This window comes from Neopelma chrysocephalum, unplaced genomic scaffold, assembly GCF_003984885.1.
Source record: "Neopelma chrysocephalum unplaced genomic scaffold, ASM398488v2 Primary Assembly neopelma1_147, whole genome shotgun sequence".
NCBI lineage: Eukaryota > Metazoa > Chordata > Aves > Passeriformes > Pipridae > Neopelma > Neopelma chrysocephalum.
This window is the reverse complement of record NW_020897809.1, coordinates 5,845,045-5,857,570: the sequence shown is the minus strand read 5'-3', so window position 1 is coordinate 5,857,570 and position 12,526 is coordinate 5,845,045. Positions and strand designations below refer to the sequence as shown.

Sequence of the window (12,526 nt, the reverse complement as noted above, 5' to 3'; positions counted from 1 at the left end):
GGGAGCGGGCGGGGACGGGGAGAGGCTGGTCCCCGCTGGCCGGGGGTCCGCCCGGCTGCTGATGTGCCAGAGCCCGCGATCCCCTCCGGGGGAAGGGCAGGAGCAGAGGGAAGGTCCCCTGCCATGGAGGCGGGGGAGGAGCGCGGTCCCTGCACAGCTGAGCTCCCCGAGGATCCCCGGGGGGCACCCACAGCACAGACCCCCGCCCCAGCCGACATCGACCCCCCGCAGCACCCGGCTTGGACGGGGGGCAGCTCCCAGGGCTCACCCCCACCTGCCTTCCCGGCCTGGAGCGTCCCCCCCGGCTGGATCCCCGCGGAGGGAGCGCCGGAGCCCCCCGCGGCCATGCCTATTTATAGCACCCGGCGAGGTTGCGTAAATCCCGGCAGGGATCTGGGCCATCTTGTACTGCCGGCTGCGGGAGGGCTCATCCCTCGCCCCGGCTCATCGCCCTCCGCGCTCCGGGGACCCTTGGGGCTGCAGGAGAGGGAGAGGACGGGAGAGCAGCCCCCATGTCAGATCCTTCCCGCAGGACGGGCTGTGAGTGCACCCCAGGCCGGCTGTGGTTAAACCCAGCCCGCACCCAAACCATCAATACCAGCCCCACACCAGGGCCTTGCCCCGCTGCCCTCACCAGTCTCAAGCAGGAGCATCGCCCCACAGCTGCTCCAGCCCCGGCGAGGTGCTGTGCCCAGAGCATCAACATGCTCCCAATGCCTGGGGAACACAGCGTGGATCAGCCCCATGCACAGCCTTCCCCCTGAGGATGGGGCAGAAGGACAGCAGCCAGCGGTGCCTGGGAACAGCCACAACATGAGGCCATGGCAGGGCCTTTCAGCGATCCTGGGAAAGGAGCAGCCCCTTCCTCCAGGGCCCAGAACCAGTAGGGAGAAGGGAAGAAAGTTTTATTCCCTGAAGCAAAGTCAATCCACTAAATCCAGCAAGAAAAAGCTGCTGGAAGAGACCAGTAATGCTCTGCTCCAGGAAGCTACAGCCTCCCTCCAGGTCTGTATTTAGGACAGGCCAGCCACCATCCCACTGCCCGTGCAAATCCCACACCAAGCCTGGGCGCCTGCCAGCAACCTCAGGTCCCAGGAGAGAGCTGATGCTGTCCCAGGAGAGAGCTGCTGCATTCCAGCACCAACCTGCAGTTGTGTCTTAGAGAAGAGCTGACACTGCAGATTTGAGAGGGGACATCCTTGCCGAGGGCTGGCAGAGTTATACCTGGGGTGGGGGGTCACCCCCTGTGGTTGGTCAAACCAGCCACGTCTCAGGGCACAGCTCCCCTTGGCACTCACCTGCGAGGCAAACAGTGGCTGTAATAACCACCCCTGCAGGTAAACCAGCAGGGCATTCCTGTGGGCAGGTAAGGGCAGTGGGAAGGCAGTGAGCCTCCGGCTGCCCAGCACAGGGACAGCACCATGGTGACACACTGTGCCAGCCCAGCTGGAGCTGTCTTACCTCACAGGTTGGGATGCCAGGAGCCACGATGCTGGATCATCCCCGAGTGAGCTGCCATGGGTGCTGCCAACCAGGAGGGCCAGGCTCTGGAGAGAAACCCAAGCCCTGAGGACTTCCAAGGGCCAGTGACTCATCTCACCACCCAGACAAATAAAACCAGTCCCAGAGCTGAGGGACTCAGCTGGCAGAGATTCTGCTGCACGTGGCACGATGCACAGCAGCCTCCCACAGCAGGCAGCTGCAGCTCCAGATCTGTGCTCATCTCACTTTCAGGTACCCAAGGAGGCAGGGGAAGAATCCTGCAGCTCCCCTGCCCTCTCCTTAAGTGAAGCAGAGATCAACAGACACTCTTCCAGGCTTGCTTGACCTTTGAGAAGCCTCTACTGAGCCAAGTCCTTCACATTTTATGAGCTCGGCTGCTCTGGTGCTATTAAGCATTCAGAAGAAAAAGCCAGGACCAGCAACACCAGCTCCAGAAAGCTACAAGACCAGTCTCTGGAGCTGCAGGATTAAAGGTGACCATGTCCACTCCAGCTGTCTAATAAAGATCAAGACTTCCAACTCTCCTGGTCACAACAACGTTCAGCTGTGAGGTTCATGAGGTGATAAAGGCCAAGCACTTCAACAATGCTTGGTGCGACAGACAGGATTTCCTTCGGTCTGGCTTCCAACAGCCCAGCTTTCCCAGCTGGTCTGTCATGTCTGCAGAGGAAGCTCAGACCCCAGCTGGAGCTCAGTGTTGAGGGCACTACATATACACCAGCACCCAGCCATAGTGCCCACATCACCCCACAGTCCTGGGCAGAGCCACACAACAGCCAGGGTGGCTGCAGAGCTCCTCAGGAGCAGTTCCACTGTCCTTGTTCCTGCCTGGAGTGCTGTCAGTGTGGTTGGCAGGGCAGCAGGCAGGACAGTGCCCCACAGAGACCAGCCCAGCACCCCCAGTCCAGCCCCAAACCTCCCACAGCCCAGCACAGACCAACCAGCACCCAACCATGACCCCAATGGGAATTGTCCAAGCTTCCCACAACCCTTCCTCCCCAAAATCCAAGCAGAGCAATGCTGGTCTGCAGAGTAGCCACCAGGACAGCAAACTGGGAATGTCCAACAAAGGAGAGGGTGTGAGAGCAAGAAATAGTCTTCTATCTCCAGGTTCCTCCCTTCCCTTCAGGATCAGCATTTCTCATCTCTGCCTACTTGCCTGCAAGGTCACCTGAGGGTCCTGGAGGAGCCCACTGGGAGGAGAAAGCACCTCCAGCACTGGGGGAGGGTCCTGGTCCAGCCTCACTCTTTCTCTGCTGTATCCAGCCAGAAGCGGCCGAGGCTTCCCGTCACTGGTGACAGAGCAACCAGGCAATGTGGCATTTCCATAGCAGGGAGTAGAGCCAGACAACAGTATTATCTGCTCCCAGGATAGGAAAAGACTCTGTCTGAGAGAAGGGCCTACACAGCCTAGCAGTGGTCCTGTCTGGTGTTTTACTAGTCCTTCCTCTTGGAGAAAACTGAGCCCAGACAACAAGCTGCCACCAGAGCCTGCCAGATTCCATGGGTTTTGTGAGGTGACAAGACACAGCACATTTGACAGCATTCAACAGGGAACCAGTTTAATCAGATATTGGGTTTGCACCGTTCTTTTCAGTATCACAAGTTCTGCATTTTTCTAAGAAATACAAAACACTCTCGGGTTTACAGAACACTGGTCCTGGAGAAAACAAGAGGGAGAGAACAAGACACTCGGATACAGACACATCAACCACCACACTGGGCAGCAGAAAGCAAACTGCTCATCCCCACCTTGCAGATTGTAACAGTCCCTTTACAGGAGGCAGAGAGATCCCAGGGGGGGTGTGCCCCCCACCCATCCGAGGTCAGTAACCGTGAGACACCTCCACACCCCCATTAGCACACCACCAGTGAACACATCGCTTCCACATTCCAGAGTGAAAACCCTCTTCCTAAAGCCAGTTGACAAGCATCCAGGTTCATCTACTCTAGATCTAAACATTACACTGAGAGCCGGGGTTAGTTACTTCATCCACGAGATTAACAGCTGATTCCATAGGTCGAACACATGCTACTTAACAGCACATAAATAGGAGATGCTCTTTTTTTACTTAAAAAACACGTGATGAAGGTCTATGATCGGGTTGCCTCGACACTGCCGCATGCACACGACTACGGGGCTCACAGAAGCGGCTGCGCCGGGCAGCCAGGAAAGCTGCCTCTGCATCAGCTATTCCAGGGGTCACGGGACAGCTAGCCTGCCCCCATGCTCGCACACTATCCACACAGCCATTAAATAAATACAGTGCTAGCTAGGAGTGGGCTTTGATACAGGTTTTGAAAAGAAATATTAATCCATAGAGGGTTTACAGTTAACACATATCATCGTCACTTTATTTCTCAGAACCAGAAATAGTGCTGAACAAACAAACAAACAACAACAAAAAGGGAGACACAGGATATCATTTTCCAGAAGTGCAACCAGGGTACAGGGGAGCTCTCAGCGAGGCGAAGGGCTTCTGCAGCTGGGAGAGGAGGGGAGCCACGGCAGAAGATGGCAGCTCCCACTCCCGGCGGGCGCCTGACCTTGCGACGCTCTCCGAGGGGATTTGTCACCGCAGCCTCCACCCCACCCTGCCAGCAGGACCCACGGCATGTGGGACCACCGAGCCCCCCAGCACCCACCGAGCCAGGGAGCTGCGGGGAAGTGACTCTGCAGGGGAGTACCCCAGAATAAAAGAGACCTTAAAATAAATAGGACCAAAGCTTCTTTACAGTAGGCGATGCACTAGCTTTACCAAGAACAAAACTAAGACTAACAGCCACTTCTTGCCAACGGAGAAACTTTTCCTCCTCTTCACATTTTCCAGCCCCCCCGCTCTCGCAGCTGCACTGCGGCCGGAACGGCACTGCTGGGGATAGAGGGGGGGGCACGGCAGCAGAGTCCCATCCTTACACCAGAGCGAGCAGGGCCAGCTGGGGGGGCCCTGCACAGTCCCAGGGCTGGCAGAGGGGAGAGGCAGCCGGGGATGCACGTGTCCATCCCCACACCAGCCAAAACAATCCTCAGCAGCTCCCAGCAGCTCTGCACCATGACCCAACCATACGGCTCCAGATATCACCACTACCAACAGCTGTGATCCAGCTGCCTCCTCTAAAACCACTTCTTCCAGAGGGAAGAGGGGCAGGGTGGGGGCACAAGCAGGGCCTGACCTCACCCATGCTCCCCCAGCACCCTGCCGCAGCCCAGGCCGGGGGGGGCTAGTGGAGGGCTGGTGGGGTGCTGCCAGGGCTCACCACCCAGCCCGGGCTGAGGGGCAGGACGGGGAACCCCAGCCCCATCGGGAGGAGAGGTGAGGCAGTGGTGAGAAGGGAGCTGGGGGCAGGGGGACGGGGGGCAGCGCTCACTTCTTGGAGCTCTGCGTCTTCTTGGGCAGCAGCACGGCCTGGATGTTGGGCAGGACACCGCCCTGGGCGATGGTCACGCCGCCCAGCAGCTTGTTGAGCTCCTCGTCGTTGCGGATGGCGAGCTGCAGGTGCCGCGGGATGATTCGCGTCTTCTTGTTGTCGCGGGCCGCGTTGCCCGCCAGCTCCAGGATCTCGGCCGACAGGTACTCCAGCACCGCCGCTAGGTACACCGGCGCCCCGGCGCCCACCCGCTCCGCGTAGTTACCCTTCCTCAGCAGCCGGTGCACCCTCCCCACGGGGAACTGCAGCCCGGCCCGCGACGAGCGCGACTTGGCCTTGGCCCGCGCCTTCCCGCCGGACTTCCCCCGGCCCGACATGGCCGGCAGGCAGCGGCCCCTCGCCGCCGCCTCTCAAAGCAACGCCGCGCACAGAGAGTCCCGGCGCCTGCGGGGAGACAAACGCCGTTACACCGCGCCGGGGCCGCGCCGTCCCCGCCCGCGCCGCGCCGCCCTTACCCGCAGGAGCCACCGCCGCTCCGCCCTGCGCGCCGCCCGCCGCCGCACTGCCCGCGCTGCCGCCGCCGCGCCGCGGATATCGCCTCCCGCCCGCCGAGCGCCGCGCCCCATTGGCTGCCGCCGCTGCCGCCGCGCCGCCGATTGGTCCCCGCGCCGATCCCTGATTTGCATAGGGCTCGCGGCGCCCCGGCCGTGCCGGCGCCCAGCGCGGGCAGCGCCGCGGCTCTGCCCCGGCTCCGGACGGGCCCGCTCCACAACCCGCGGAGCGCTTTCGTGGCTGCGCCGCAGCCGAGGAGAGGGGGTTTGGCCGGAGCCCCCGTGGGTGTCCCGGCAGCGCTGCTCCTCACCGGTGCCCCGCTCGCCTTGCCCGAACCCGTGGCCCCCTCTCCGGCCAGCGGGATGCCTCTCCCGGGAGGATGCCAAAGCCTGCGGGCGGGGGGTAATGTTCCGGGGGAAAGAAACCCCCCATGGGAAGGGCTTCCCGCAGCAAGCACTACCCTCTCTTGTGTCATCACGCATCAAAGGGGCAAGTTGCTCCCCGAACAGTTTTTGGGGACAGGTCAAGCAGGGTGGATTGACTCCTCGCCAGGTTGCTACAAACAGCGTCGGGCAAGCGTCCAGGCTCCAGTTTAAAGGTGATGTAGTTCAGCAATAACATCTCCTCATTAAACACTCAGCACAGGGTTTTTTTGGTGATGCTGCTGCTGGAGCTCACAGCCTGGAGGGAGATAATCTGTACCCTGTGTCTTTGCATCGCCCCTGACTCCCCAAGGGAAGGATTATGTTCCCCAGAGCAGGGAAAGTTGAGCATCCCCAACTAGTGCTCAGCATCTTCACTCCCTCCACAGCAACTGGAGACCTGAAATGAATTTGAGATGAGCTAGCGACCTTTGGAAAAGCCTGATCTGCAGTTAGCACCGACCAGGCTAGGTCAGCTGAGCTGCTCGTCTTGGAAAAGTGATGGCTGGGCAGGGAGAGCAACCTCCCATTGTAGTTCCTGCAACAACAGGTACCACGGTGACAGCCCACAGCCTGAAAACCTATTTATTCTGCCAGGAACTGCTAATACAGTGATTCTCTTGCCTCAAGTCATGGTGGGAGCGATGAGGAGCCAGCTAGCAAGAGGCTTTCTGGCTAGAAGTCCTAATCCCATCCCTGCTTCCCATAAGTCAGGAAACCTGTGATCAGCTGCCTCCATAGCACGCAAGGGATTCAGAAGCAGATTTCGCTCCAAGAGCGCTCAGGTCTCCCCAGGTATCCATCCTGTGGCTCCTGCCCTGGCTCTGCTATCCCTCCCAAGGGACAAGCCTCACCTACAGCCACCCCTGCAGCTCCCCAAGAACAGATGATTCAAAATAAATCCCCAGGGAGTATTTTCCACTGGCAAATGGAAATGCTCCAACAACGTGGTCCTGCCAGTAACATCAGAGCTCAGCAGTGGGTAGATGGTCTTCCCCTCAGCACATGTAGAGGAGGTACAAGCTCTGCCTGTGAAAGAGGAGCACTGGGCAAGAGGGGACACAGACAGGCACATGGACAAGGGCACTGCACAGTCAGCCAGTGAAGCCCATTTTATTGTTTCCAATACAAAGGAAGTACTGATTTCCAGCAAGGATTTCACCGTGTAAGGCTTTTGGTCTGTAACATCTGGCTCTGTTTACAAAATCCCTGACCTCAAAAACAACGGCCCTATGCTGCTCTGTAACGGCACTTTGGTTATCTGGGCTTTAATGAATGACCTTTATGAACAAGGCAGAGTGCATCCCTCCACAGATCAAGGAAATCCTCTCTAAGTCTTCAAATCCCATTAACAAAATGACTGTACAAACAACGTGACTGAGACACACTGTCCCACTCCGCTGCCCATAGGGAAAGCCAAGCAAAGTGCAGTTCCTCCCAGGCACTGCCTAAACATCTCCCTGTTTAGGAGCCATGGATGTACGTGGCAATGCTGGCGCAGAGCGGGATGGCTCTGGCAGATCTTTCCAGCCTGGAGTTTCCTTATAATATTTACATCTTGTTTCTCTGTACTGCAGCCATCTTTTGAGGGAGAGAGTATTGGAAAGGAATTTGTACAGAATCAGTGTGGAATTAAGTGGAAAAGAGGTATTGGTTTAATACCAAAAAAAGGGAAGAGAAAAGCAAACAGAAAGAGACCTGAACTATGAACACTGACAGGAGGCAGAAGCTATTCCTCCCTGGCAGACTGAGATGCTTCTCAGGGCTTTATCTGTGTTTGGCACGAGTGACTGGCAGGGAGGGAAGCCAGCAGGTTATATTCACTCCCGTCAGCACAAGACAAAGACAAAATCTTTAAAGACAAACACCAACTTTTAACAAAATACAAAGAACAGAGACAACAACCTAAAGCAGCGGATCAACACCTGAGAGGCTTGGCCAATCTCAACACCAGTCTGCAAAGCCTTCCAAAAAAAACATGACTCACTCCACTTAGGAAAATCAGGAGGTAAAAGGATGGCCAGCCATCCCAGCTGGTGCCTAAGCCTTGTGCTTCTTCGCAGCTGGCTCTCCCTGCTTCCCCAGCCACTGCTGCAGGATATCTGCGCTGGTTTTCTTGGGCGAAGGGCTGTGGATGAACTGACTCTTCCACTTGGGCAAATCATTTTCTTTCTTCTGGGGAGAGCCCTCCTTGGAGTTTTTTAACCAGCCCAGCAACGCTTTGTTGCTTGGGGTGGCTTTGACCTCCTGGAAAGACAAAAGGCAGTGTGGGAGAGGTCAGAAGCATGGTAAGAGCAGGGCACTGCGAGAGCTGGTCCAGAGCAGGATGTGGAAGCTGAGCAACGGCCCTGCCTGCAACCAGGCACATCTGTGGGAGGTTCCCCAAGCTGCTGGGGAACAGGCTTGTTCCAAGACCCGTTTCACATGGAATTTGCCTCATTTGGCAGAGAAATCCTGGCACGGGGTGACAGTTTATTTCTGGAAGTGGAGGGAAGGGAATCTGTCCAGGGCTCTGCACTCCAGCATCAAGCACGGGTATGCCCTGCAGTTGCTGCCTGCTGCCACCTGTCCTGCAGCCTGGCAGCTCTGTCCCAGCCCAGGGACACCACCATGACCGAGATCCCCCCTGCCAAGCCCCCACCAGCACCCACCTTCTTGGCCCCCAGCTCAATGGGTGCAACACACTCGGGCGTGTTGTTGCGGGTGCTGTTGACAAAGGTGGACACTGGGTGGAAAACAATGTTCTCCGTGGGCTGGATGAGTTTAACGGCTTCTTGGGTTGGCACTTCAGCGAAGTCCAGCCATTTCCTGATGGCTTCATCCCCGTCCAGGATGGCTGGCATCCTAGGGCATAAGACAGTTGGAGCTAAAGCTCAGCACCGACACAGCAGAGTGTGGTGGCAAAAGCCAGACTTATAGCTAGCAAGGAGCTGGCAGCCTGGGGGAAATGGGGAAAACTGAAGCAGCGGGATGCTCTTCTGCAAGGCAGAGCACACATTTGCTTCACCAAGGTAGCTGCTCTGCTGGAAGGGGCAGAGGGTTGACTGCCAGGCCCTGGTCAGGCAGAAAGTGATCCAACTCCAGAGAGTGATCCAACTCCAACTGCCTCCCACAGGGCACAAAGATGGTGATTTATGGAAAGGGCATGAGCTGGTGACCCAAAACAAGCCGGTAATGTTGTAATGCTTTTCTCTGAGGGCAGGAAGAGGAGGCAGGGCTCTCTGCCTGCGTGCTGCCAGGCTGGTGTCCAAAGGTGCAGCTCTCCTCCCCTGCCCCCCTCCACCCTGCAGCTCCTTTGCCTGCTCTCACTTACCTGTGATGGATGAAGCTCACGTCCTTGGAGGCATCCACAGTGATGATGGTGTAAGTGTACAGCATTTCCCCTCCCGATGGTGGCTCCCAGCAGTCGAAAATCCCAGCCATGGTGAGCAACCTCCATCCTTTCCACTCCTCATCTCCCTCCGTCCCCTCATCCTGCAGGAGAGGCCCCATCACCCCGGTCAGTTCTGGCCCATGGGCAGCCAAAGCAGCACAGATTTCCCAAAAACTAATCCGAGGGCTTTCCAGGAGCCTTTTTCCCCACAGGGAAGCCAGCACAATCCTCCCCTTCTGAACATCCCAGCCAGCAGCTCAGCCGAAGGAAAGAGGTAGTGAAACTCCCAGCCCAGTCCCCTGTGAGCCACATTGCCCACCCATGCAAATACCCAGCACGTGGGGAGCAGCGAGCGTGACGGCCGGGACGCCGCATCACCTTTCACAGCCCGGGGACCGCCAGCCACAGAGGGATGCCAGAATGCCGAGCCCACTGCTAAACACAGCCCCATTGGGAAAGAGGTTCCCAGAGATGTGCACAGCTGGAGGGAAAGGGGCTTTTCGCCGGGCAGCTGGAGGGAGCAGGGGCACAAGTGTTAAGACGCAGTGAGGGACTCCATACCACGGCGTCCTTGGACTGGGGGAAGTAAATGAAATATGGCTGCTTCCCCCCACTCTGCTGCTGCTGCCACTCGTAGAAGCCGTCGGCCAGGACCACGCAGCGCTTGCCCTTGAGGAGAGCACCCTGGGGAGAGAAAGCACAAGCGAGCGGTGAGCAGCAACCTCAGGCAGCCTGTGAGGGAGGACAAGGCTCCTGGGATCACCCAACCCACTTACTCCCTCTCAGGGCTTTCCTAAACTGCCCCGTGGGGTGCACAAATGCCACTAGTGCTAAGATGAGCTTCACCAGCAACTACCCTTTCAGCTCTATTTTAATGAAATCCACCAGTTCCACAGTACAGGGACTCGCTCCCCTGTGCAGCAGGCAAGCAGTGACTAGTACTCCCCAGGGAGATGCTTCAGCCCTGGTTCTGCCAACTACGAGATCTCTCCAAGCAGGACACAAAGCAGCAGCTCACCTTGTAGGAGGTCTTTTTCAGCATGGTGTCACTGCGGCAGTTGGAGGTGTTGAACTGCAGTTTGGAGGGGTCGTCATTTTTGAACCAGGAGGGCACCAGGCCCCAGCGCATGTCCATGAGGACCCGCTCGGAGGAGTCGGCATCCTTTTGAACGAGACAGAGAAACACCTCAGGTCAGAGCCACGTCACAGGGACCATGAGCATCCCCACAGCTTGAGAGAGGGGCTGTGGGAGGTCCTGTTGAAGCAGCTTCTCTCTCTGCAACGGGGAACCAGCATGAGAGCTGAGCTGGGGCTCACCGCCCCTCCAGCACTAACTCTGCCTCGGTTCTCCTGCAGGGATGCCCCTCACAAAGCCGTGCAGAAACAGCCCCTGATTATAACCCTCTGCATATCTTTAACAACTTTTCCGTAAGAATTAATATTCAGCAGAAAGCACAAGAATATTTTGCAGGAATAAATAACTCTGTCTCACTGAAGCTCATGTGACAACTCTCTGGAAGAATTAACACAGGTTCTTTTCAGTGGAAGTGGCTGGAGACATGAACTCCCCAGCTCTTGAGTAAACAGCCATGTCAGGCTGATATCACAATGCTCAAAACGCTCTTGGTGACAGTGGGCGTCCCCAACAGGGTAAAAGCCTCACCTTCATTTTAACAATGTGATTTCTGCTGACCTGGTGCACTTTCACTCATGTTTTGCATATTACCTGCCTTAGGACAATGGAAACGGCTTGTGGTTTTCAGTTCTCCCCCAGCTCACTCTCACTTTCTGCCCACGTGTGCCAGCCCAGGCAGCGCCCACTGGGGCGAGCGGGGCCCCAGGGCTGTGTGCTCCCATGGGACTGCAGCACATACACATACACCTGCCACAGGTGTGTGCATGCAGGGACATGTATGTACCCAGTTTTGTGAAGTCTTCCAGAGCCTCCTTCAGAACAGGAGCGGCAAAAAGGAACACCCGCACCAGCATCCCAACAACTTGAACAGCGATGGACAATCAAGCAGGTGTCTGCCTGTGTCCTGTATCATGTTTCCAGCCCCGTATTCCTCTGCTCTATCAGCTTATTGCCTGCTCTCTGGGGGATATGGGACCCCCAAGGCAGGAAAGGAGGGTATAAGGGATGCCTGATGGCACTTCAGAGTGGTCCCGCTGAGGTGTCCCACCCCATCCCCTGTGGTGGTAACAGCTGCCAAGTGCAGCAGCCCCTTCTGATGCCCTGCCAGCTGGGGAGGAAGAGCAGAGGGGGTTCAGAGCAGGGTGTTTCAATTTAGCACACCCTGTTTCACCCCACTGAACGCCAAAGAGCAGCAGTTGGCTGGGCACCCTCTTATGTGGAACCAAATGAGCCGCTCAAAGAGTTGTACAGGCTGCCCAGGTTGTCTGGTGGAGGTCGGGTGAGGCTTAAATTAGCCAGGATAACGGTCACCACAGGTGTACAGATACTGTGCAGCTCTGAAGTTGAGATTTTTTTTCTTTTTTTTTCCTACTCTCCCCTACCATCAATGTGACCTGGACACACGCAGCAGTGTTATGAAATGCAAAAAAAAAAAAAAAAAAAGCCTCAGGAAAGCCGATTACAACCAGCACAGAAATTATAGGCATTTGGGAAAAAAACCCACAAACCTCTACTATGGTTAAGCACTCATATACACATTTCTCCAGAAAACATAAACAATATGCTGGAAGCACGGTACCGATTCCCCCCCTCCTTCGGAACACGTAAATAATGAGACATTTTTTCAATCAGAAAATGCAATACCTGCCACGTACAGCGAGCAAAGCGAAACCAAACAATCCGCGGTCGCTCTGACCGGTTCCCACACCCTCTCCCCGGCACCCAGCACGGTCCCTTTCCCCCCGCTCCGCTGTGAGCCGCAGGATGCCCATCACCCGCCCCTCGCCCCAGATGGCCCCCGCCGAGCCGGGAGGAGGTACCTGGTGGAGGTGGCGGCGGGAGAGCAGCACGGGGCCGCTGGACTGCGGGCCCTTGTTGTAGGAGGGCTGGTACCGCTCCCCCCGCACCCAGTCGGGCTGGCGGAGGCGGCCCCGGCGGTCGCGGTAGGCGCAGGCCCGGCGGAGGTTGTCGGCGGCCAGGGAACAGGCGGTGCGCCCGCACATCCCGCCGGCTCTGCGGGCCCGGACACCGCGCTCCGCTCCGGGCCGCCCGCGGGGAGGGGCCGCGCCGGGGGCAGGGCCGGTCCGCGCCGCGGAAACGCCGGGCCCGCCCCCGACACAGCCAGGAAGAGCCACAACACGGTTTTATTGGAACGACACCGGGAAGAGGACA

At 57.6% G+C, this 12,526-nt stretch overlaps 2 protein-coding genes across 4 annotated transcripts; both read right to left on the bottom strand.

Moving 5' to 3' along the window:
* Positions 1 to 3,044: 3,044 nt before the first annotated feature.
* LOC113976009 (histone H2A type 2-B) lies at positions 3,045 to 5,424 on the bottom strand. The gene is made up of 2 exons (XM_027700743.1): positions 5,388 to 5,424; positions 3,045 to 5,316 (listed from the first exon to the last, which is right to left on the bottom strand). The coding sequence occupies exon 2, from the start codon at positions 5,247 to 5,249 to the stop codon at positions 4,869 to 4,871; it is 381 nt and encodes a 126-aa protein (XP_027556544.1). The 5' UTR covers positions 5,250 to 5,316; positions 5,388 to 5,424; the 3' UTR covers positions 3,045 to 4,868.
* Positions 5,425 to 6,933: 1,509 nt separating this feature from the next.
* On the bottom strand, positions 6,934 to 12,372 carry HMCES (5-hydroxymethylcytosine binding, ES cell specific). 3 transcript variants are annotated; one of them, XM_027700629.1, is made up of 7 exons: positions 12,175 to 12,372; positions 10,238 to 10,381; positions 9,781 to 9,903; positions 9,160 to 9,320; positions 8,498 to 8,690; positions 7,861 to 8,093; positions 6,934 to 7,768 (listed from the first exon to the last, which is right to left on the bottom strand). In XM_027700629.1, exons 1-6 carry the CDS (start codon positions 12,355 to 12,357, stop codon positions 7,887 to 7,889), a joined length of 1,011 nt encoding a protein of 336 aa, XP_027556430.1. In that variant the 5' UTR covers positions 12,358 to 12,372; the 3' UTR covers positions 6,934 to 7,768; positions 7,861 to 7,886. The 3 variants fall into 3 exon arrangements, with proteins under 3 accessions (XP_027556430.1, XP_027556429.1, XP_027556432.1); XM_027700628.1 differs by having other exon boundaries at positions 6,934 to 8,093; XM_027700631.1 differs by lacking the exon at positions 12,175 to 12,372 and adding an exon at positions 12,010 to 12,141 and having other exon boundaries at positions 6,934 to 8,093.
* Positions 12,373 to 12,526: the final 154 nt, after the last annotated feature.

Bases quoted from the DNA above. Each gene is read 5' to 3' on its own strand.
- LOC113976009 (XM_027700743.1), bottom strand. From the start codon at position 5,249: ATGTCGGGCCGGGGGAAGTCCGGCGGGAAGGCGCGGGCCAAGGCCAAG.
- HMCES (XM_027700628.1), bottom strand. From the start codon at position 12,357: ATGTGCGGGCGCACCGCCTGTTCCCTGGCCGCCGACAACCTCCGCCGG. The intron at 9,904-10,237 runs GTGAGCTGCTGC...TTCTCTCCCCAG, and splicing joins TGAAAAAGACCTCCTACAAG to GGTGCTCTCCTCAAGGGCAA. The intron at 8,691-9,159 runs GTAAGTGAGAGC...CTTATGCCCTAG, and splicing joins GTGAGCTTCATCCATCACAG to GATGCCAGCCATCCTGGACG.